A 23,312-nucleotide genomic window follows, 5' to 3' on the forward strand; every position below is an offset into this window, starting at 1 on the left:
GAAGAAGAAGAAGAAGAAGAAGAAGAAGAAGAAGAAGAAGGAAAAGAAAGAAAGAAAGAAAGAAAGAAAGAAAGAAAGAAAGAAAGAAAGAAAGAAAAGAACAAGAAAACAAAACAGGGCTGGGGAGATAGCTCAACAGAGTAAGCGCCTGCCTTGCAAGAACAGGGTCCTGAGTTCAATCCCTGGTACTGCAGACAAACAAAAACAAACAAACAAATAACAAAACAAAGCTTGCTTGAATCATATAGAGACCCTGTCTCCAAAACAAAACAACAAAATTCTAAATAAACCATACCAGTCAATGAAATTGAAGATGGAATTAAAAACCTACCAACATTTGAGGCCAGCCTGAACTTCAGAGTAAAACTCTATCTCAAAAAGACTGGGGGCCTGCCCATTAGCTCAGTTGTTTAAATGCTTGCTTAAGCAAAGCCATGAGGCTCAGAATTCTGTGGTTCAATCCCCAGATCCTCATGCCTTACCAGACCTGCCCTTAAGGCATCCTGAGCAGGCCAAAAAAACCAAAAAACCAAACAACAACAAAAAAATCTTTATGAACTTTCAGCCAAAGATAAATAAATAAACAAATAAATAAATAAAATCCTTCTGAACTTTTAAGGCTCAGGATGCTGTGGTTCGATCCCCAGATCCACAGACCTGTCTTTAAGGCATCCTGAACCAGCCAAAAAATAAATAAAATCCTATCTCAAAAAGACCAAAACCAAACCAACAAGATCTACCAACAAAGGGAAGCCAAGGCCTTGGCAGATCCACTGCTAAATTCTACAATAAATTTATTTATTTATTTATTTATTTATTTAGGTACTGCAAATTAAACTCAGGACCTAAGCTTGCCAGGCAGACACTTATTGTACTGAGCTATCTGACTGGCCCTACAAGAAATTTAGATTTAAAAAAGAAAGAAATTTAGATTAAGACCTAATGCTAGTATTTCCCAAACTCTTTAATGAAATTAAAAGGGAAGTAATATTGCCAAACTCCTTCAAGGATCTGAACAAAAAAGAGAATTAAGCTAATCTCCCTCATGAACATAGATACAAAAATCCTCTTAAGATACCTGAAAACAGAATGCAGCAAATTTTCAAGAAGATCATAAACCATGACCAAGTGGGATTCATCCCAGAGATGCGGAGACGGTTCAACATATGCATCTTTCTTTCCTTTCATTTGCTCCAGGGCCTCCCTCCACAGTTCCGACTCAGCCTCGTGGTGAGCCTTCTGTTCTCAGCCTCCCCAGCGCTGCGATCACAGGTGTGTGCCACCACGCTGGGCCCAGCACAACCCCCGGGGCGGGCCAGTGTGGCAACATATGCAAATTAGTAAGTGTAATAAATCATATTAACAGAGCCAGGGACAAAAACAATATCATCTCAACAGATGCAAAAAAAAAAAAAAAATGTTTGACCAAGTGCAACATCCACCCATGATAAAAATCCTACAGAAAATTGGAATACATGGTCTTTTTTTGTATATGTGTGGTACCAGGGATCAAACTAGTGACCTTGCGATTGGCAGGCAGGCATTTATGCCACTGAGCTATCTCTCTGGCCCCTCAAGGTCTTTATCTTAACCTGAAAAAAACCCAAAACCACCTATGACACACCATCAGCCAACATCATACTAAATGAACAAAAAAATGAAAGGTTTCACTATAAAATCTGGAACATGACAACGATGTCCACTATTACCGCTCTTAAGATAGTTCTGGAGACATCAGTCAGAGCAATTTGACAAGACAAAGAAATAAAAGTAACGAGAATAGAAATGAAGAAGTTTAAATTATTATTATTTGGGGGGACCGGGGAGATGGTCAGTAGAATAAGCACTTCCTTGGCAAGCGCAAGGGCCTCAATTCAATTCCTGGTTCTGCCAAAAAAAAAAAAAAAAAAAAAAAGATAAATTATTATTTATAGATTACATGATAATCTACATAGAAGAGCCAGCAAACTTCACCAAGGCTTCTAGATTTATTAACCAAATTCAGTACTGTAGCTGGATACGAAGCACTCAAAATTTAATAGTGTTGCTGCACACAAATAACAAACTCGCGGGGTGGGGGGCAGGGAGATGGCTCAGTGGAATAAGCACTTCCCTGGCAAGTGCAAGGGCCTGAGTTCAATCCCCAGTTCTGAAGGAAAAAAAAAAGAGAGAGAGAGAGAGAGAAAAACAAACAAACTCGCCAGCTCAGTGGCATAAGTGCCAGCCTGGAAGTGCAAGGGCCTGAGTTTGATCCCTGGTACTGGGAAAAGAAAAAAACACTGAGAAAGAAATTAGGGAAACAACGCCATTCACAATAGCATCCTGAAAAATGAAATACCAAGTATTCAATCTAACAAAGGGAGTAAAACACCTTTACATTAAAAACTACAGTCCTCTGAAAAAGATTGAGTTAGAAGTTAGAAAATGGAAAGATAATCCTGTCTCTTGGGTAGGAAAAAAAAGAAAAGAACAAGAAAAGAAAACAGGGCCAGGAGATAGCTCAGTAGAATAAGCTCAGTAGGATATACGCACAGAGGTTACACTTCCAAAACTGTTATACAGGTTTAATGCAATCCTCACTAAAATAACAATAGCATGTCTCACAGAATTAAGGAAAACTAACCCTAAAATTCATTTGGAACGGAAAAAGACTGAGAATAGCAAAAGCAATTCCGGGCAACAAAGGCAAGGCAGGGGGCACCACAATCCCTGAGTTAAAATTATACTATAAAGCTACAGTCATAAAACCAGCATGGTATTGGGGGGGGAGGTCCGAGGATAAATGGAACAGGTTAAAAGATGCAGAAATACCTCCAAACGTACTCAGCCACCTTATCTTTTTTGTCTGTTTTTGGTTTTGATTTTTTTTTTTCAGAACCAGGGATTGGACTCAGGCCCTAGCGCTTGCCAGGGAAGCGCTTATTCCACTGAGCCATCTCCCCCGGTCCTTGGGATCTCATCTTATTAAAAAGCTTTTGCACAGTAAGAGAAACCACCAAGAGTGAGGAGACAACCCAGAGTGGTGGGGGGGACTCTTTGCCAGCCGTTCTTCAGATAAAGGGCTATTATCTAGAATAAAAAATTCAAGAGTACAGACTCTCCTAAACTTAAAGACTCAATTCAAAAATGGGCATCTGAGATGAATACACACTTCACAGATGAAGTGGAAGCATCAGTTAAATATTGGCAAAATGCTTAATACCATTGGCAATGAAGAGGTGCAAAATAAAACGATACCGAGCTTCCATCTCACTCCAGAAAGAACGGCCATTCTCAAGAAATGACAGGACTCAGCACTCAGGAGGCCGACGCAGGAGGATCACCATGAGGCCAGCCAGGGCTACGGAGTGAGTCCAAGGCCTGACTGCCTCAATAAAACAGTTGCGGGGCCGCGGAGATGGCTCATGGAATAAGTGCTTCCCTGGCAAGCACAAGGGCTTGAGTTCAATCCCCAGTTCTGCAAAAAAAAAAAAAAAAAGTTGAAAACAATAAAAGTAAAAATCTTTTCATACATGGGGTAGGGCTAATCAGGGCAAGGCCCCAGGTAGAGGAGCCCTACAGTTAGCTACCCTAGTGCTGCGGGAGCTGGTTCCACAACTCATATACTTCAGGTCCTGGCATTTTTCTTTTCTTGAGACAGGCTCTGACTATGTAGCTGGGGTTGGCCTGGAACTCGCAGATATACTAAATCCAAGTTCATTTCACTACCAGGCACCTTGCCTGCAGGGGACTGTCCTGGTGGTCTGCAGGTCGCCGCCCCACGCCTGCTCCCGCTCCTGCAGGGGACTGTCCTGGTGTCTGCAGGTCGCCGCCCCACGCCCGCTCCCGCTCCTGCAGGGGACTGTCCTGGTGTCTGCAGGTCGCCGCCCCACGCCCGCTCCCGCTCCCGGCGCTCCTCCGGGGGCTGGGCCCACGACGGGAAGGCAAAGCAGGGCCCAGGACTGCTGGGTCGCAGGCTCCCTTGGGTCGCATCATGTTTTCTGGAAATCCTTTCTTGAAGTTGCAGGAGAGCAGTGGTAGGGGATGTGCCAAGCGACCCCAGGGCAGGGGAAAGCGGTTTTAGAGGAGCAGTTGGACCCCTCAGGGGCGGACAGAGCCCCAAGCTCCGGAGCGGCGGGGTTTGGGCTCCGCGGGAGGGCTCGGGACTGGGGCGGGCGCTCCTCAGGCCCCGCCCCCAGGATCAGGCCCCGCCCAGGATCAGGCCCCGCCCCACGAGCAGGCCCCGCCCCGCCCCGCCCCGCCCCCTCCCGCCGGTGCAGCTGCTTCCGGGCTCCGCGGCTCCCGGCGGCGCGGAGAGGCCCGGCGGCGGTGGCGCTGGTCCCGGGGCGGCCGAACAGGGCAGCAGAGCGTTGGGACGCCTCGAAAGGCGCTGCGTCTGGAGACGGGCTCTCCAAGGACGTCTCCGTCCTGACCTTGCGGACGCTGCTTCTCGCTGGCGCCGTCTCGGCCGGGGGGCCACTTTGTAGGAATCGTCGCCCCTAAATCAAGGGACTGACGCGACAGGCTGGAGAGTGCCGGAGACCTTCCTCCGTCTCCTCAGAGACCTGCTGTTCGCCGAGCTGCTTTAAGACTGCTCGATCCAGGAGGACCGGAGGGCCCGGCCACCTTCCGACCTCTCTGATGGAGCACCTTCTCCCCAGTTTCTGGGGCACCTTGGGGCGTGGCCTTGGTGAGTGAAACTTGGGGTGCTGCCCGCTGGGAAGGAAACCCGAAGCACCGAGGATACTGTGGGGTGACCCAGGCCTGGTGAGGCCCGCAGACTCTTGGAGGCTGTGGGTGGTGCCGAATAAATTTGGGTTCACCTCCCTTTACCCCGAACTGAAAAGGAGCCAAGCCGCGCTGGACGCTGCCTGACCATTCCGGAAGCGGGGAGCCCTTCTGAGTTCCGAGCGGGAGGGATCGCCGCCAGACACACCTGTTCTGACCTGGGCAGCTTCTGCCTTCCGAAGCGGCCCGGGACCGGGGGCGCTCGCCGCACAGCCCAGCCATGTTCCTGCGCCGGCTCGGAGGCTGGCTCCCTCGCCCGTGGGGCCGCCGGAAAGCGGCGCAGCCTGCCCCTCCTGCCCCAGAGCCCAGATGGGCGGATAGCTCCCCTGAGAATTCGGGGAGTGACTGGGACAGTGCCCCAGAAACCGTGGGAGACATGGGAACCCCCCAGACCAGAGACTTGGGGACACTGAGGAGCTCCAGGGCTGCCCCAGAAGCAGGCAGGGAGCCCCAAGCTGAGCAGTCGGGGAGCAGAAGAATGGATTCCCTCAGGTGGAACCAGGCTGCAGACGGCACTCAGGAGTCATGGAGACTAGAAGCCGGAGGAGCCATTCCAGCGCTGCGGCGGGACCCTGTGGACCCAGATGGTACCGGGAGACCCAGGGCACCCCCTGAGGGGGGACCCGGTGCCCCTGGGCCTGAGGCCTCGGTGGAGAAACCTGGCCAACGCCGGAAACTGCTACGCTGGCTGCGAGGGGAGCCGGGGGCTCCTCCAGGGGACCCCGAGGAGTGCCTGCAGATCTCCACCAACCTGACCCTGCATCTGCTGGAGCTGCTGGCCTCAGCCCTGCTGGCCGTTTGCTCCCGGCCGCTGCGCGCAGCCTTGGACGCGCTAGGGCTCCGGGGGCCTCTGGGGCTCTGGCTGCACGGGCTGCTGTCCTTCCTGGCTGCTCTGCATGGGCTCCACGCCGTGCTGAGCCTGCTGACCGCCCACCCCCTGCACTTCGCCTGCCTCTTTGGCCTCCTTCAGGCCCTGGTTCTGGCCGTCAGCCTCCGGGAGCCCAGCGCGGATGAGGCGGCCACTGGCTGGGAAGACGAGGGGCTGGGCCGGGAGGAAGAGGCGCAGAGGGGAGGCCCAGGGAAGGGGCTGGGGCTGGAGAGCGGGTAGCGCAGAGGGGAGCTGGTGCGGCCTTCAGGAGAAGACAGCCACAAGCACAGGGACCTCAGGGATAGGAAGAAGCCCCCAGCGGGAGCCCACGAGCCTCCTCGCCAGGAAGACCAGAGCTGTGGGCGCCTGGGTCTGTGCGAGGTGGGTGTTGCCCTGGGCTCACCAGCTGTTATCTTCGCTTTTGTATTTCTTCCACCTCTAGTTCTTTCCCTCACCTCCTTTTAAGAAGGAAAAAGAGTGATAGTAGGGACTAGAGGCCACAGGGGCCTTCTTCCCTCCAAACTCTCTAGGCGTAAAGTGGGGCCAGAGAGGCCGCACAGAGAGCTCTGCCGGGATCCTGGGGTGTCCCTGGGGATCCGGAACCCCAGGAGCTTAGAGGGCCTGCACTTGGGCCGCGGGGAGCAGGATAGCTCAGGCAGCGTTGCCGAGGGCCAGCCCTGACGTGCTGCAGTCCAGACCAGCAGAAGGGTGCAGAGCCCACAGTCTCCACTGGACGCCAGGGGGCTGCTCACTCAGCAATAAACACCTGTGTCACACTAAGCCCTAAATATACCACTACATGTGAGCAGTGTGCTGCCGTGTCCTTCTGACGTCATCCATCAGGGCTCGGCGGTGCGGGGGCCAGGAAGTGTCGAAATGGTCGCTCAGTAGAGTAAGTGCTTGCCTGGCAAGCACAAGGGCCTGAGTTCAATCCCCAGTTCTGCTAAAAAATAATAATAATGAAGAAACCGGGGCAGTGGGGCCAGGGATGGAAACTCGTCTTTATTATCTGTGAGAGGGATCTCAGGGTGTCCTCCCACCCACAGCTCAGCCCCACCATATCCATCTGGGGACACAGCCGAAGTTCCGGGTCAGTCACTGGACAGCTCACAGGCCTCTGGAGGGGGCGGACGAAGGAAGAAAGGGGTTTCAGGAGGTCCAAGGGCCAGAGGGTCTGGGAGGCCTCTGCCTCTGCATGACCGACCCTCAGGCCCCATATCCACTGCTGGCTCAGAAAGTTATCTCAAGGTGCCCATAGCTCATCCTCGCTCCTGCATGTGACAGCACAACTTTTGGCCTCTGAGAAGTACAATGTCTGCCCAGCCACCCTGGTGATGTCTGCCTTGACCACGCCCTCTGGTGAAAGAGGTCATGAGCCCCTTCGTGCCCCTGCGGGACCTGCTGGGTCGCAGTCTCCTGGGAGACTTTACCCCTTACCTTGGTTCCTGGGAATCAGTAGAAAGGCCCCGGAGTCCAGGCAGGAGGTCAGGGCCTGGAATTCTTCCACACACGTCTCTGGAGGGTGTGGGGAACGATCTGGAAGGGCAAGGGCAGCCAGGTGGGGCAAAGCCCATTTGTCAGCGTCACCATGGGGGGGTTTCACAAGAAGAGCCAAGCCTGTTTGGATGTCCTGGGGCCCAGAGAAATGGCCCCAGCCTTGTCGCGCTCTGCCCGGCCAGCCTTAGGTCTACTTACTGTAGAGGAGGAAGCGCTGGTAACCCTGACCCATCTCTTTCAGCATAATTCCACCTGGGCACGAGCTGGCGAAGATCTCAGTCTTCATGTCAGGGCGGCCTGTCACGGTGGGGTGCGGGCAGCTGTGAGGACAGAGGTGGACTCATGTGGGGAGGGGTTGCGGAGTCTGAGGGCTGCGGGGAACCAACCTTCAGTGCTGAGATCCGTGCTCCCCTCCGTCAAGTGGTAGATCCATTTCCGAGGCACACAGAACCCATTTTTCCTACAGAGGGGGTGGCCAGGAGAAGAGACTTGAGTGTCGCCCTCCTGACACAGCCAAGGCCTCCATCCATCTTGGTCCTCCCCGTGCCTGGCTCGCTCTGGGTTTCCAGCTGCCAGGGACAGGACAACTGGCAGAGCTACTGAATACAGAGGGCTAGGAATGGGATGCGCGGGCCAGGGCTGGGCCTCTGGCCACTGCCCCCACCACTCACGTGCGGACGGCGGCACTGAGCTGGAGCTGCGTGGGCGCTGAGCCTGCAGCCATGTTGAAGACTATGTTGTCCACGGACTCGAAAGTCGCCAGCTCCTGCCTGGTGGGAGCCGCCCCTGCAATGAAGTACCATCGGCCTAGGTGGGGCTCCGGAAACTGGGGAGACAAGAGTGGAAGGTGGAATCTGTGAGTGTGACGCAGGGCCCTGGGGTGCAGGACTTGCAGAAGAGGCGCTGGCTACCTTTCTAACCCACGGCACTGGGCTGTGACGAGGACTCCCACGATGACCCCACCCCTTTGTCCATGCCCAGCCCGTCTGGATAACCACCCCATCAGCCAATTTTGCAGCGCTCCCACACCGCAACCTGGAACCTGGATATATTCTGTTCATCATGCATACCCTCACCCCTCTCCCAGCATGGCTGCGGGTCAGCCTGGGCTGCCCACCCGACTCCCTGTCCTCGGCTGGTACCTCTTTCTCATCCACGCCCAGAGCTGTGAGCTGAGGGCGCTCAGGGCACCGATGGATGGAGTTGAGGAGGATGCCGCAGAGATACAGCAGCGCGGCCCAGATCCGGTGGAACATCTTCGGGCGGGTGGAGCCGGTGCTCTCAGACGGGCCTCGGCTGCCTTCTCCAGCTGCTCCGTGTGCTCTGCCTCCAGCCCCCTTGCCTCGACCCTTGACCCCTCCACCTGCTAATGAGTAACTTCAACCTTGTTTTTTAGCTCAGGCCTGGATTAGCTGCCCCGCTGGGGCCTTCCTCTCCCTCTCCTGGACTTATCCCCTGCACAGTACCCCGCGCCTGTTCCACATCTGGGAGTCACAGGCAGCGGAACCCCGAGCGCAGAAGCTGGCGTCTTTCAGCCCGGATCTGCGCCGAGGCTTGCTCTGCTGGGCAGCAAAGGGAAGCTGTGGGTCGATGAGGCCTCTCGTTTATTTGCGGAAACTGTCTTGGAGCCCAGCTGTTTGCCAGGAAAATTTTCTTTTTAAGGTCTACAAGAGCTCACTACTCAAGATCAGACTGGTAGCAGCCCTCCTGTCTTCAGCCTCCCAAGCGCCACCACACCCAGTCTCAGTCGCCATCTCAGCGTGCCCCAGGGGCAGGGCTGGCACGGCACACTGGGGATCAAGCCCCAGTCCCCATGCCTGCTCAGGCAGGTGCTTTAGTCCACTGAGCTATCTGGCCAGCCCATTTGCCAGGAAATGTCTAATCTGCGTGGATGTCAAAAGTGACTAAAATATGGTAACTGACCTTGAAAGTCAGGAGGAAAAATTAGGTGCATAAACAGATCATTGCAGTAGAGCTTCATGTGACTTTTGTTTTAAAACACGGTCTCACCGTGTGGCCCAGGCGAGCCTCCTGAGGGCTGGGATTACAGCGTGTGCCACCTACCTGGCCTACTGTTTCAAAATAGCTCTGAACTGGCCATGGGCATGATGGGCTTTCCTGCAGCTTGTGTTTCTGTAACTGGGAAAGAGCATGTCCTGATTTTGGAACAGCTCGTTGACAGAAGAGTGAGCTCATTTACTCAAACGTTTTTTACTGAAAAAAAAAAAAAAAAAAAAAGGGTATAGTTTAGTGGCTCATCTGTGTAATCTCAGCCTACACAGGCTATGGCGGTGGGCTCACTGCAAGTGCAAGGCCAGCCGCACCTACACGGTAATACCGTTTCAAAAAAAAGGAAAGGGCATATACTCTGAAAGTTAAAGAGAACAGCCAGCCAGGGAAACAGCTCAGCAGGACAGCGCCTGCCTGGCAAACACAAGGTTTGACTCTGGGCACCAAAAACATCAAGACGACGGACAGTGGTTCAAGCAGAAGTCACCTGTCTCTACGCCTTCCTTTTTTATCTGTAACATGGACCAATACCCAACCTCAGAGGATGCACCCACTACACAGCTGTGTATGGTGTAAGTCGAAGCAGTCCCCATAATTAATAGCAGTGTTTGCAAAGTACTTACTACAGTTTGGGGAATAATAAATTCTTAATGATGGCAAGACTTACGAGGTGGTGCCAAGTGGGGGAATTCACTGCCACGGGGTTTCCTTAATAGATTATTTATAATTCATCAGCTGCCACAGAAAGTTTTATCCTGAGCGAAAAGACTTGCTATCAACTTGTGATCAGTGGAAACAAAGTCTAGGCCCTGAAGAAGAGATCCATTACCTATACTATTTTTGGCGAGGGGGCCTGTGCTTAAATGTTTTTGTTTTTTCTGGTGGTAGGGACAGAACCATGCTAGATAAGCACTCTATCATTAAGCTACATCCCAGCCTTTGAAATTTTTGTAACTAAAACACAATAATCTTTTGGCAGTAAAATAGAACAGCATAATCCAAACGCTGCATGTAGGTTCAGACTTGTCAGCTCTACATAGGTGCGCTCACGGGTGCGCTCAGTTTTAAAGTGGGTGTCAGGCCCAGTCCCAGTTGTCAGCGGGCTCTGTGTACTACGATGATGATTATTACCGGTGTTTGGGGACAAGGTCTCTCCTTGTAGGTCTGGCTGGCTTTGAGCCCGCAGCAATGCTCCCGTCTCAGCCTCCTGAGTGTTGGGATTACAGCTGGGTGTCCCCGCACGCGCATTGACTTTAAATTCAATGGCTGCTACAAATGAAGTGCTCACTGATCAGGTGTTCACAAAAACTCTTCCTGCTGGCACCTGGGCATACGCAGGAGGCTGGGAAGCCAGCAGAAGGGATGTCATCTCCCAGTCCTCCCGAACCCGGGTCTCAAGTGTCAAGATCTTATTCTTCAATCCGGACTGCTGCGGCCAATTCGGAGCCGTCCCTTCTCCGCCCACTCCTTTTTTTGTACTGGACTTTTGTACTGGGCTACAGCCCCAGCCTGTTCTAATTTTTGAGACAGGATTTAACTAAGTCCTCCAGCCTCCGTGTGAACTCGCGATCCTCCTGCCTCTGCCTCCCAGCTGGGATAGGCCTCGTTGCTTGACGGAAGTCCTAAAAAGCAGTGGCATGTTTAGTTTTCTTAAAATATGCCACGCTCCGTCGGCCGCGCTCCGCCGCCGCCGACAACAGAGAAGCCTGCAGTTCACAGCCGCCCTCGGGACTGAACCAGGATCCACTCGAAGGCCGCGCAACCAACCCAGCCCGCGAGCCGCCCGGAACTGCCAGGTCGGGTGACTTCCGGAGTGCGGGCGCGCGCGGCGTCGCCAGGGGGCGCTCGAGGCCTTTAGGTGGCCATAATAGTGCCTCCTGGAAGACTCGGTTTGCCAAATCCTGAATGTAGATTAAAGGGGGCGGGTCCTAATCTGCAAACTCAAGGCCCACACGACGTCCACAGTCTCTCTGGAGGCAGGCGTATTCCCTTCGGTATTGATGTATTTTCCTCAGGCATTTACAGTAGCCGCCTGCACCTATCTACGCGCCGCACTGGGGAAGTGCGCAGAGCCAATGGGGGCGTGGGGCGGAGCTGTAGCACGCACGCATGCGCATTGGGACGCACGCAAGCGCAGTAAGGCCCCCGGGCGACGCGGCGGCGGCTCCTCGGGGTGCTGGCTCCCTCCCATCTAGGCCGGCCCCTGTCCGTCTCTCCCCCAGGAACTCACTATTTTGGGCCGCAGATTTCCTCATCGTCCCCTAACGAAAGTAAATCCTGGGGTCTGGGGGGGAGCCGGAAGTACCGCCTCGAGATCGCCAAATACGATCGGGGAAACGGAAGTGGCTCTCGGTGGCAGGTTGGGGGAGACCGGAAGTGACGGTACGGAGGGCCAGGCGGGGGCGGAGCCGCAAGACGGTGGGGTGTGTGTGTGTGTGGGTGTGTGTGGGTGTGTGTATGTGCGCCAGTCCGCGTGTGGACTGTGCTGCTGTGCTGGAACGCCGAAGGAAGGCAGAAGAGGGAGCGGGCCGCCCGCCAGCCGGTCCAGCCCTGCGTGAGTGCCCGCCGTCCGGGCGAGTAGCGATTTAGGCGGGTTCGATGGGCGTGGCGCGCGTGCGCGAAGCCGCGTTCTCCGCGACCCGGCTCGCGTCGCCCCAGGCTTTCCCCGGCTCTGGGGCCCTTCCCCTGTCGCGACCGGTGATGACACAGGTCGCTGGTCTCGTGCGTTCTTTCCTGATTCCTAGCCCAACTGGTCCTCTCTTATTGTGATTGGTACGTGGAGCCCCTCCCACCTCCCGTCCTTCAACTCCCGTGTCGTCGATCCCCTGCCCTTTGTGTTTCTTTCCCTGCGCCCCGCAATCAGAGGCAGGATGGGGGTGGGTGCGAGTGTGTGCGAGTGTGTGCGTGCGTGTGCGCGAGCAGAAGGAACTTTGTAGGTACTGGGGCGGAGATTCAGGCCAGGGAGGCTTCCGGGTGTGTAAAAGTCTGTTGAGGGCTGTATCGGGCCTCCCTCCGTTCTTCCTTAGGGAGCTGTTGGCCATGGAGCCCAGTGAAAGCACCAGCCCCGCCATGGAGGAGCCTGACAGCCTGGAGGTGCTGGTGAAGACCCTGGACTCTCAGACTCGCACCTTCATCGTCGGGGCCCAGGTGAGACCCCCCGTCCTTCTGGAAGGTACTTTAGCTCTTCCTCTTTCTCCCTCACACTGAGGGGAGACCCTGACTTTGTGTTCTAATTTTATTCTCATCTCTTTTTCTGTTCGCGTTCTAGTTACCGATGTTTGTTAGGGAGAAGGTGTAGTTAACTGTTGGATGAGGCAGATTTTGTTGTGCCTTTTTTCAGGTTAGTAAAACTCAATGCAGAAGGAAGTAAGAGAAAATAGGATTGTCTGTGCCGTCATCGCAGATCAGCTCCAGACTTTGGGCAAGGAAACATAACTCAGGGACCTCAAACAAGTATTTTTATGAGCAGCCTAATTACAGTTGTTTTTGTTTATAAAATGTAGAAACCAGAACCCGTATTTAAGCAAAACGCTAGTGGGGTTTTAGTACCTATGGCATAATAATTGTCTCTTGAGTTTAATGGTGGAAACAGTTACCTGTTGTTTTTTGTTTGTTTTTTCCTGTAGTTTTTAAGAGAGAAAATCATGAGCTGATTTTTCTTTAGTTTTTTAAACATTTAAGAAAATTGCCAGGTGTGGCAGCACACACCTGTAACCCTAGCCTTGGAGAGGCTGTGGCAGGAGGATCACCATGAGTTCAAGGCCAGCTTGGGCTACACATAGCACGTTTGAAGCCAGCCTGAACTATGTAGTGAGAACCTGTCTCAGAATACAAACAAGCAAATGAAAAAACAAAAAACGATAGGCTTTTGTAACTACTCAGTATATGTTAATGCTTTGATGTTTTCCAAGAGTTGTTTGTCTTGGGAGAAATTTTTTTTTCTCTTATATTTTTGTGACATTGGGGATTTAACCCAGAGAGAGCCTTGTGCTTGCTAGAGGAATGTCCTGCTACTGAGTTACATCCTCTGCTCTTACTTTCTTAGTCCTCCTTAACTTGATCCCTAATCCTGTCCTTATTACTCTTTTTTTTTTTTTTGGAACTAGGGATTGAACACAGGCCCTTGTGCTTGCCAGGGAAGCACTTATTCTCCCTGGCCCCTGTTTTTATCTTTAAGATTACAGGGGATAAATAAACTAGTATTTTGTGTTTGGGAAGGATTCAGTACTATCTCTAAACACATTCCTTTGGGAGCCAGGCAGAGGAGGAGAAAAGGGATGTTAGGTGGCTTTTTGTCTTTTATGTTTTAGTGCTGGGCTTTGAACCCAGGTCCTTGGCAGCGCGCTGCATCCCAAGCCCTTTCTCTTTTGAGTCAAAGTCCCATTAAGTTGCCTAGGCTGGAATTTTGATCCTTCTGTGTCTTGGTGGAAATAGCACCCTTCTGTGGTGTACATCACTGTGGCTGGCCAGCTGGTTTCTCATCCTTATTTCTTCCTTGGTCTGTAGCCTGAGCTTTGTTATTTAGGGTCTGTATTTTGACATGTGTTGTCTTGGTTCAGGACTTTGCACAATAATTACCACACAATCAAGACAAATTGGTGGTGAATCCATAATGTGGTTTTGTTTGCGTATTTGTTCATTTCTTGAGTTCAGGCTGCCCTTGAGCTCACTGTGTAGCCCAGACTGGCCTTGAGCTTACAGCAATCCTGCTGCTTCAGCCTCCCTAGTGGTGGGATTATAGGTGTGCCCCACCATGATGGTTTGGCCACTAATGGTTTTTTGTTTTGTTTGGTGGCTGGCTCAGCCCACCCTGGGGGCTGGGCTGGTGCACCACGTGGTGCTGAGGCCCCTGCCAGTTGTCTAAGCATGCCTGAGTAGGTGCTTTAGACGCTGAGCTGTTGGTTTTATTTTTTAATTTTTTTGGCAGAACTGGGGATTGAACTCAGGCTCTTGCACTTGCCAGGCACATGCTTATTCTCTGAAGCCATCTCCCTGGCCCTCTAATGGTGTTATTGTTCGCATCAAGTCAATTATTTCTCTTTAATTCTTCCTTTTTTTTCATTTTCTGGTTTCTACGTATGGTTTTTTTTCTTGCAGATGAACGTAAAGGAGTTTAAGGAGCACATTGCTGCTTCTGTCAGCATTCCCTCGGAAAAACAACGGCTCATCTACCAGGGACGAGTTCTGCAGGATGATAAGAAGCTCCAGGAGTATAGTAAGGAGCTGGGAGAGGCAGTTCAGGGCTCGAGGCTGCTGTCTGGAGGGCAAGCTAAGGCATGGGCTTGCCTGCCTTTAATTCTTGGCTGTGTATCTTTTTTTCTGCAGATGTTGGGGGAAAGGTTATCCACCTGGTGGAACGAGCTCCTCCTCAGACTCAGCTCCCTTCTGGAGCATCTTCTGGGACAGGGTCTACCTCTGCCACCCATGGTGGGGGACCCCTGCCTGGTACTCGGGGGCCTGGGGCGTCTGTTCATGACCGGAATGCCAACAGCTATGTCATGGTTGGAACCTTCAATCTTCCTGTAAGCTTGTGTTTCACACAGGATGGTTTGGTGGGGAAGGGTAGTTTTTAGTTGTCATGGCAACAGGGTGTTTAGGAGCTAGGTAGTTCTGCTTTCAGCTTGGGTTTAGAGGGCTCTTTGGTCTGAGCCTGACATATTGAGGAATGGGGTTAGGGTTCCAGAGTGAGTTAGAGGTGTGTAGGTCTTAGTCTTTGACTTCTCCCAGAGCAACTTCCCTACCCTTTCCCCAGAGTGACGGCTCCGCTGTGGACGTTCACATCAACATGGAACAGGCCCCGATTCAGGTATTTCGGGGCCTGGGAGGGTCAGGAAAGGGGATCTGGGAGAAGGAGGCCCCGAGGTGGGGGTGGACCTGGCTGAGCAGATGCCAGGAACCTGGTTTAGCGGGGTGGAGCTCGGGCTTGGTCTCACAGCTTCCCTGATTGCCTTGTCTTACTGTAGAGTGAACCCCGGGTTCGGCTGGTGATGGCCCAGCACATGATCAGGGATATACAGACCTTGCTGTCCCGGATGGAGGTGAGTGAACAGCAGCACCTCCTCCCTCTGCCTGTGGCCTGGGGTGTGGACCTGTGGGCCGCATGCATCCAGGGGTCTTGCCTCCCTCACATAGGCTCTTACCTGTAATTGATTTTTGGTCAGAAAAGGTATGTTTGTGTCCTGTCTTGTTTCTTGATTCCTGCTGGCTCGGGAGCTTGTTTTGACCTTGTTAGATAATGCCCGTGGTATCTCTCTAGGGAACAAAGCACCCGACAGTGTCAATTTTGTGTTCCTTGTTTGGGTATTGGGCTGCCCTGAGTTCCATCAGTTTTGTGTCCTGCGTGTGATACTGTGTTTCTTTTTTTCTCTCTGGGCTAAGAAATCCCAGTCCCTACTTCACACCGTTACTTCTTTCACAGCTATTATAGCTGTTTCTTGGCATCCACCTTGAGCCAGTGTGTGCCGAGGGCTAGGGAGTTGGTGACGGGCATGCCAGGCCCTTCCTCAGGGAGCTTCTCTTCCTGGGGGTGCTGTCCCGTCTCTTGTGCCCTTGGCCTATATAGTCTCTTACAGCCCTCTCTCCCCACTTCAGTGTCGAGGGGCACCCCAAGCACAGCCTAGTCAGCCGCCCCCTCAGATGCCACCTGTGGCTCCTGAGCCAGTACCTTTGAGCTCACAAACCTCAGAGCCAGCTGAAGGTGACGTGTCACCCCGGGAGCCCATGGAGGCTGATGCAGAGGAACGCGCCACAGCCCAAGGCCCAGCAGTTGCTCCCTCTGGGCCATCGCCTGCTGCAGAGACAAATACACCCAGGTGAGCCTCAATGGCGGGGACTTGGGGGCCTGGGCATTGCTGAGTGATCTCAGGACAGGCTGGTTCCGTGGGAGCAGGGGCCTTAATCAGGCCCTGCAGGGCATGCGTGTGAGCAGAGGTCATGTGTAGCGAGCGGACTTGGGGTGACCACTGCGCCACTGCGCCATTCCTCCCGAGCCTGCTCGGGGTTCACGCTGTTCTAGTTTCTTTTCCAGTTAGTGTCTTGCTGCTCATTGTTGGCATGGGATTGTGGAAACTTTTTCTTTCCTGGTCTTCCCATGGAAAGGAGTGAAGGGTGGATACTGCAAGTCCAGGAAGAGATTGGGCCAGGGCTGGAGAGGGCAGGTGCAGACAGCCCTGGCTCACTGTCCTTGGCTTGTCCACAGCCATCCGTCCCCTGCAGAGTATGTGGAGGTGCTGCAGGAGCTGCAGAGGCTGGAGAGCCGCCTCCAGCCCTTCCTGCAGCGCTACTACGAGGTCCTGGGCGCTGCTGCCACCACAGACTACAACAACAACGTGAGCCTTGACAGTCTCCTTGCCCAGTACTCCTCAGAACGGAGCATGTTTAGACAGACCTTCTCCCTTGACCGCAACAAAAGCCCCTTCGGCGTGTTAAGGGATCTTTCCTCCCTTCCAGGCAAGATGCTCTTGCAGGACCCAGTGTCCTCGTAGCCTTGCACCCTGCACGTTCAGGAGGGAGAGTTCTAGGTGACTATTTAGCGGAGGAGATTTCATTGTGTGCTTTGCTAAGGTGCACACTACTTAGGAAATGATTCTCCTACATGACTGACTCACTCATCCAGCTTTGGAGTGGGCTGCGCTCGTGCTGAGGACTCCCTCCCCTCTCTGTTCCCGTGCAGCATGAGGGCCGTGAAGAGGACCAGAGATTGATCAACCTGGTGGGCGAGAGCCTGCGGCTGCTGGGCAACACCTTCGTGGCGTTGTCAGACCTGCGCTGTAACCTGGCCTGTGCGCCCCCGCGCCACCTGCACGTGGTCCGGCCCATGTCCCACTACACTGCCCCCATGGTGCTCCAGCAGGCTGCCATTCCCATTCAGGTGGTTGGGGCTGCCCAGGAGGACAGGGAAGGTGGGCATGGAGTGACTGCTAAGCTCACGGGAGCTTCCAAAGGGAGAAGGCTTTGAGACACCTGGTGATGAGGGATGGGGGAGGCTTCTGACTGAGTTGTGGGAAGCTCTGTGTTAAGCTCTTGTGACTTCTCATCTCTTGTTTCCAGATCAACGTGGGGACCACTGTGACCATGACAGGAAATGGGACTCGGCCCCCGTCAACTCCCAATGCAGAGGCGTCTCCCCCGGGTCCTGGCCAGGCCTCATCCCTGGCTCCTTCTGCCACTGCCGAGTCCTCGCCTGATGGGGCACCCCCCCCAGGGCCGGCCCCTCCACCAGCCACTGGCCACCCGAGGGTCATTCGGATTTCACACCAGAGTGTGGAGCCCGTGGTCATGATGCACATGAACATTCAAGGTGAGGGGCAAGGAAGAGTGGTGAACGGCTTGGCGCTGCGATGTGAGTGAGCGGGGTTGGACTGGGGCTGCTTGGTGGTCGGAGGTTGTGTGAGCGCTAGCATGGGGCTGGCAGGATGGCTGGCTGCGGTTAGGCCTTGGCCTGGTCTCGGGGTTACCGTCTCTGTGTCTCCCTGCCCAGATTCTGCCGCACAGCCTGGTGGTGTTCCGAGTGCCCCCACTGGCCCGCTAGGACCCCCTGGTCATGGCCAGACCCTGGGTAAGAGTGAGGGCATCGGAGCAGGCTGAGCTCTGGTAGAGAAGGGGTAGGGCTGAAGGGGTGGGGTGAAGGGGTCCAGGTTCAAGGCTACATCAGACCCGCCCCCCAGGCTCCACCCTCATCCAGCTGCCCTCCCTGCCCCCTGAGTTCATGCACGCCGTCGCCCACCAGATCACTCATCAGGCCATGGTGGCAGCTGTTGCCTCCGCGGCCGCAGGTAATGACCTGGAAGGGGAAACGGGGAGGTGGGGCATAGCTCATGGCGGTGGGAATGGCTGGCTGGCGGGCAGGGGCCCGGCCCTCAGCTCTCTCCGGTCTCTCATCTGCTACCACAGGACAGCAGGTGCCTGGCTTTCCTACAGCTCCCACCCGGGTGGTGATTGCCCGGCCGACCCCCCCTCAGGCTCGACCTTCCCATCCTGGGGGGCCCACAGTCTCCGGGGCTCTGGTGAGAATGGTGGGGGAGTTTGGTGGGAAAGGGCCTCTGGAAACGTCTCAGGTAGCCCCTGGAGGGACAGCACTGAAACCTCCTTGTCCCTGCAGCAGGGCGCTGGGCTGGGTTCTAACGCCTCCCTGGCTCAGATGGTGAGCGGCCTCGTGGGGCAGCTTCTTATGCAGCCGGTCCTAGTTGGTGAGTCCCCATCCCCCTCCGACTTGTGGGACTTGCAGGACTCTTGGCTTGACGTTCCCTTCCCAGTCTGCTCTCTGGTCCTTCCTAGTTCTTTCCACTTTGAGTGATTCACTGCTGTCAGAAAGATCAGAATGGGGCTGCTGTCTGGGTTTCTTCGGACTTTCACTTTTCTCCTTTTGGTTCCTGATAGCTCAGGGGACCCCAGGAATGGCTTCACCTCCAGCTCCTGCCACTGCTTCCGCCAGTGCAGGCACTACCAACACGGCTACCACGGCTGGCCCTGCTCCTGGGGGCCCTGCCCAGCCTCCACCCCCTCAGCCCTCCACCACCGATCTGCAGTTCTCTCAGCTCCTGGGAAACCTGCTGGGCCCCGCAGGCTCCGGGGCCGGCGGACCTGGCCTGGCGTCTCCCACCATCACCGTGGCGATGCCCGGAGTCCCGGCCTTTCTTCAGGGCATGACTGACTTCCTGCAGGTCAGAGTCTGGCTTGCCTGTTGTTGTGCTGTTTCTGCCCTCAGCACGGCAAGGACGGGCTACTCTGTCCACGGCCACAGTGAATATTGGCAGAGGAAGGGGACTTACTGATTGTGAAGCCTCTGTCTTGAAGCCAGGCGGGTGAGGATCGAGGGAGGCAGGGAGGGGGCGCCGTGCTCTGACCTGGCTGCCCGAGTGCACGTTGCTCGTCGCCCAGTCTGACTGATGCCGAGCGCGTGTCTGGAAACATTCTGCTGTGAGGAGGACCGGCCAGAGCGGAGCTCGTTCTGTTTTCTGAACTCCTCCTGCCTTATACTCTGTTAATGCCATCCTGTCTTTGTCCCTGTCTTACCTTCTGTTGTTAATTCTTTCTCTTCGGCAGGCAACACAGACCACCCCTCCACCGCCACCGCCGCCTCCACCGCCACCCCCTGCCCCAGAGCAGCAGGCCGCACCCCCTGCAGGGTCCCCGTCTGGAGGCACGGGGAGTCCCGGAGGCCTGGGTCCTGAGAGCCTGCCTCCAGAGTTCTTTACCTCGGTGGTGCAGGGCGTGCTGAGCTCTCTCCTGGGCTCCCTGGGGGCGCGGGCTGGCAGCAGCGAGAGCATCGCCGCCTTCATCCAGCGCCTGAGTGGCTCCAGCAACATCTTCGAGCCTGGCGCTGATGGGGCCCTTGGTGAGTGAGGGCAGCGGCGAGGCGTGGGAGGCTTGGCTCTGGCTGCTGGCTGCTGGCCCAGTGAGTGGCCAGGGCCTTGTTGGGCTGGGGGTGGACAGGCCAGATGGTGGGGCAATGGCTGACTTCGGTCCTTGTCCCCAGGGTTCTTTGGGGCCCTGCTCTCTCTCCTGTGCCAGAACTTCTCCATGGTGGACGTGGTGATGCTGCTCCATGGGCATTTCCAGCCGCTACAGCGGCTCCAGCCCCAGCTTCGATCCTTCTTCCACCAGCACTACCTGGGTGGCCAGGAGCCCACCCCTGGTAACATCCGGGTAAGTGAAGGCCAGGGGCTCCAGAGTTTGTCCTCCCACTTGTGTCCATAGCAGCAGCCCCAGCCGTGTCCTGGACTTTCTGGGGCAGAGGGGAGTCTTGGGGCCTGAGGCTTGGAAGTAAGCGTGTGGTGTCTCCCCCTAGATGGCGACGCACACGCTCATCGCTGGCCTGGAGGAGTACGTGCGGGAGAGCTTTGTGAGTGCCTCTGTGCCCTGGGCCTGAGCAGGGCAGCTTAGCTTCCCATTGTCCGTCTTCCTCGGCCTTCTCCTCCTCTGGCTTCCTGGTTTGGAGCTGTTTTTGTGTTGTCTCAGTCCTTGGTGCAGGTTCAGCCAGGTGTGGATATTATCCGGACAAACCTAGAGTTTCTGCAGGAGCAGTTCAACAGCATCGCAGCCCATGTGCTGCACTGCACAGGTCAGGGGCCAGCCGTGGGGTGTGCGGGCAGGCAGGGTGTGGTGCTGCGGGGTGCCAGCATCGCGCCTCGTCTCCCCACAGACAGTGGGTTCGGAGCCCGCCTGCTAGAGTTGTGTAACCAAGGCCTGTTTGAATGTCTGGCCCTCAACCTGCACTGCTTGGGGGGACAGCAGATGGAGCTCGCTGCCGTCATCAATGGCCGAATTGTAAGCCCCGCGCAGGCCCCAGCACGAGGTCCCTGGCCTTGTGTCCTGTAGCTTTCTACAGATCTTGGTCCTTTCCAGGCCGCTGCTTGTGGTGGATCAGGTGGGGCACAAAAGCCTCCTGCAGGTTTTGTATTGCAAGTCTGCTTTCTCCCCCAGCGCCGCATGTCACGGGGGGTGAACCCGTCCTTGGTGAGCTGGCTGACCACCATGATGGGGCTGAGGCTACAGGTGGTCCTAGAGCACATGCCTGTGGGCCCCGATGCCATCCTCAGATACGTCCGCAGGGTTGGTGACCCGCCCCAGGTAATGGATCTCGGGCTGAGGGAGGGCTCTGGAGGGAGCTGAGAGGGCTGCTACGTGGTGCGTTCTGTTTAATTTCGCAGCCGCTTTCTGAGGAGCCAATGGAAGTGCAGGGAGCGGAACGAACTTCCCCTGAACCTCAGGTAGGAAGGAGGGGTGTGGGCCAGCGAATGTGAAGAGCAGGGCTGGGGCTGGGATTCAGAACTCTGAACCTGACCTCAACTGCCTACCAGCGGGAGAATGCGTCCCCAGCACCCGGAACAACGGCAGAAGAGGCCATGTCCAGAGGGCCCCCCCCTGCTCCTGAGGGGGGCCCCCGAGAGGACCAGGACGGAGCTTCTGCTGAGACAGAGCCTTGGGCGGCTGCGGTTCCCCCAGTGAGTAGCTGGCAGGGGTGGGGTGGGGTGGGGGGGGCGAGGCAGCTGTGGGAATCACTTGTCGGTCTTTTCCTCCTCAGGAATGGGTCCCTATCATCCAGCAGGACATTCAGAGCCAGCGGAAGGTGAAGCCACAGCCGCCCCTGAGCGATGCCTACCTCAGTGGTATGCCTGCCAAGAGACGCAAGGTTCGTCAGCCTCTTTCCCCGGGAGCCCTCTCTACCAGGTTCCCCATTGTGCTCAGGCTAGTCAGCTAGAGCTGGGAGGATCTCTTCCTAGTTCACCTCTCCTCAGTGAAGCGTTCTCTGGGGACTCGGACTTGCTGTCCACCTCACTGTGTCTGCTAGTATCCTGTCTTAGTGCCTCAGCAGCTGCCCAGTCCCAAGCGCTGAGGGCTCTTGGAAGGTTGACCTCCTGTGGAGCAGCAAGCTCTGGGTCCCACGTGGCTCGACCCACTCGGCCTTCTTATCTAGAAGAACAGGGCAGCATCTTGGGACGCACCGTTTTGGGCCCAAGCAAGTTAGGAAAGCATTGGTGTCTCGCACACAGGGGCTGTTGCCCTCCTCTGCTGGCCTAGACTGGGTTGACTTGGAAAGGGTGAGCTGGATGGTGGCATTGGATCTGACGTCGATCCTCTTTTCCCTCCCAACCCCCTGTCCCCCAGACGATGCAGGGTGAGGGCCCCCAGCTGCTTCTCTCAGAGGCCGTGAGCCGGGCAGCTAAGGCAGCCGGAGCTCGGCCCCTGACGAGCCCTGAGAGCCTGAGCCGGGACCTGGAGGCACCAGAGGTTCAGGAGAGCTACAGGCAGCAGGTGCCCCCACCGGAAGCAGAATAGGGATGGTCTAGCGGGAGGGCTGGGCTAGGGTCCTTCCTGCATTCTTTGGAGCTGAAGTGGGCTGCCACTCCATGTCCCAAGTTTTTCCCCAGGGGCCTCTGGGAAGGCTCAGTGATGCCTCCAGTTGGGCCAGAGTGTCGTGGCTGGTGGGGAGCACCAGCTCCCGAGGGATGGTCTCATGCTTGCTGGGGTCTTGAGGCTCAACTGGCGTCCCTCCAACCCGCGCTTTCTCTCTCCAGCTCCGGTCTGACATACAAAAACGGCTGCAGGAAGACCCCAACTACAGCCCCCAGCGCTTCCCCAATGCCCACCGGGCCTTTGCTGATGACCCCTAGCTCTGTGCTCCATAGCCCTTCCTCACTGGGGGACCCTTCCCCCTCCTCCACAGTATTTAAGAAATAAAAGTCGGATTTTTCTGGCTCCTTTTGTCTCCAACCTGTCTTTTTTTTTTGGTACCAGGGATCAAACTCAGCAAGTTGTACTTGGCAGGCAGGCACTTACGCCACTGAGCGATCACGCCATCCTGTTTGTCTTAGTCTTTTGTGTGAGCCTTTTTTTTTGGGGGGGGGGGCGGACCCAGGGATTGAACTCAGGCCTCTGCGCTTGCCAGGGAAGCACTTAATTCTACTGAGCCATCTCCCCAGTCCCTAATATGAGCTTATTTTAAAATTTTCCAGGGGCCGGTGAGATGGCTCGGTGGTCTAGAGCACCTACTTAGAACAAGCTTAGCAAAACACAGGGACCGCGGTTCAATCCCCCAGTACCACATGCCAGCCCGCCCCGCCCCCTGGTGGGCTGAGCTGGACAGACACACACACAAATAAAAAAATAAAAAAAAAATTTCCAGCAAGCCGGCTGGATGATAGCTGTCTCCCAGCAAGTGTACATGCAAATGTTACCTGCAGGCTCTTTTTGGTACGGGGTCTTGCTACACAGCTTGGACTAGTAGGGACTCTCCTGTCTCAAACTACCCCAGCACTAGTGCTGGGATTAGAGGTATCTGCCACCAAGACTGGAGTCCTGAGGCCGGCATAGCACATGGTACAGGGGGTCAAAGCCAAGCTATGTCCCGCAGACTTCTGATGAGGCTGCATTTTGGTGCAGTTCAGTCCTGACGTGGCAGGTGTTTACACTTAAGTGACAGAAAATACCGGTGTACTTTTGAGCAGCTGCAGACCCAAGTACAGCTGCATTGTTGGATAACGGAATTCAAGTTGAGTGCTGGACCTGGTCCACTTGGGTCAAAAAGCCGTGGAAGTGCCAAGATTTTCATGGGACCAGCCAAAAGTTGACACTGCAGTATGTCCCCTGCTCACCTCCTGAGTGGCAGGGACACGCAAGGGCACGGCCTCACCACCATGCTGCAGGATGCCCATGGAGACCAGCAAGG

General features: G+C 55.2%; 3 protein-coding genes across 17 annotated transcripts; 2 read left to right on the forward strand and 1 right to left on the reverse strand.

The window, feature by feature from the left end:
• Positions 1–4,956: 4,956 nt before the first annotated feature.
• CUNH6orf47 (chromosome unknown C6orf47 homolog) lies at positions 4,957–6,440 on the forward strand. The gene has a single exon (XM_004624489.2). It carries the CDS (start codon positions 4,988–4,990, stop codon positions 5,873–5,875), a length of 888 nt encoding a protein of 295 aa, XP_004624546.1. The 5' UTR covers positions 4,957–4,987; the 3' UTR covers positions 5,876–6,440.
• A 178-nt stretch (positions 6,441–6,618) lies between these two features.
• On the reverse strand, positions 6,619–11,459 carry Apom (apolipoprotein M). Of its 4 annotated transcripts, none has more exons than XM_023721771.1 (6): positions 11,373–11,459; positions 7,804–7,958; positions 7,519–7,592; positions 7,331–7,429; positions 7,073–7,171; positions 6,619–6,752 (listed from the first exon to the last, which is right to left on the reverse strand). In XM_023721771.1, exons 2-6 carry the CDS (start codon positions 7,854–7,856, stop codon positions 6,727–6,729), a joined length of 351 nt encoding a protein of 116 aa, XP_023577539.1. In that variant the 5' UTR covers positions 7,857–7,958; positions 11,373–11,459; the 3' UTR covers positions 6,619–6,726. The 4 variants fall into 4 exon arrangements, with proteins under 4 accessions (XP_023577539.1, XP_023577532.1, XP_023577528.1 ...); XM_023721764.1 differs by lacking the exon at positions 11,373–11,459 and adding an exon at positions 10,910–10,929; XM_023721760.1 differs by lacking the exon at positions 11,373–11,459 and adding an exon at positions 9,810–9,893.
• Positions 11,436–22,345, forward strand: Bag6 (BCL2 associated athanogene 6). 12 transcript variants are annotated; one of them, XM_023721708.1, is made up of 26 exons: positions 11,436–11,524; positions 12,169–12,289; positions 14,240–14,357; positions 14,468–14,664; positions 14,895–14,948; positions 15,106–15,180; positions 15,734–15,954; positions 16,341–16,470; positions 16,815–17,012; positions 17,192–17,441; positions 17,622–17,699; positions 17,809–17,916; positions 18,035–18,147; positions 18,243–18,330; positions 18,521–18,804; positions 19,187–19,478; positions 19,620–19,789; positions 19,932–19,985; positions 20,102–20,204; positions 20,286–20,410; positions 20,567–20,713; positions 20,794–20,853; positions 20,944–21,087; positions 21,168–21,275; positions 21,752–21,898; positions 22,162–22,345. In XM_023721708.1, exons 2-26 carry the CDS (start codon positions 12,182–12,184, stop codon positions 22,255–22,257), a joined length of 3,468 nt encoding a protein of 1,155 aa, XP_023577476.1. In that variant the 5' UTR covers positions 11,436–11,524; positions 12,169–12,181; the 3' UTR covers positions 22,258–22,345. The 12 variants fall into 12 exon arrangements, with proteins under 12 accessions (XP_023577476.1, XP_023577497.1, XP_023577501.1 ...); XM_023721729.1 differs by having other exon boundaries at positions 21,189–21,275; XM_023721733.1 differs by having other exon boundaries at positions 21,192–21,275.
• Positions 22,346–23,312: the final 967 nt, after the last annotated feature.

This window comes from Octodon degus, unplaced genomic scaffold (assembly GCF_000260255.1).
Source record: "Octodon degus isolate 3935 unplaced genomic scaffold, OctDeg1.0 scaffold00005, whole genome shotgun sequence".
NCBI classification, from domain to species: domain Eukaryota; kingdom Metazoa; phylum Chordata; class Mammalia; order Rodentia; family Octodontidae; genus Octodon; species Octodon degus.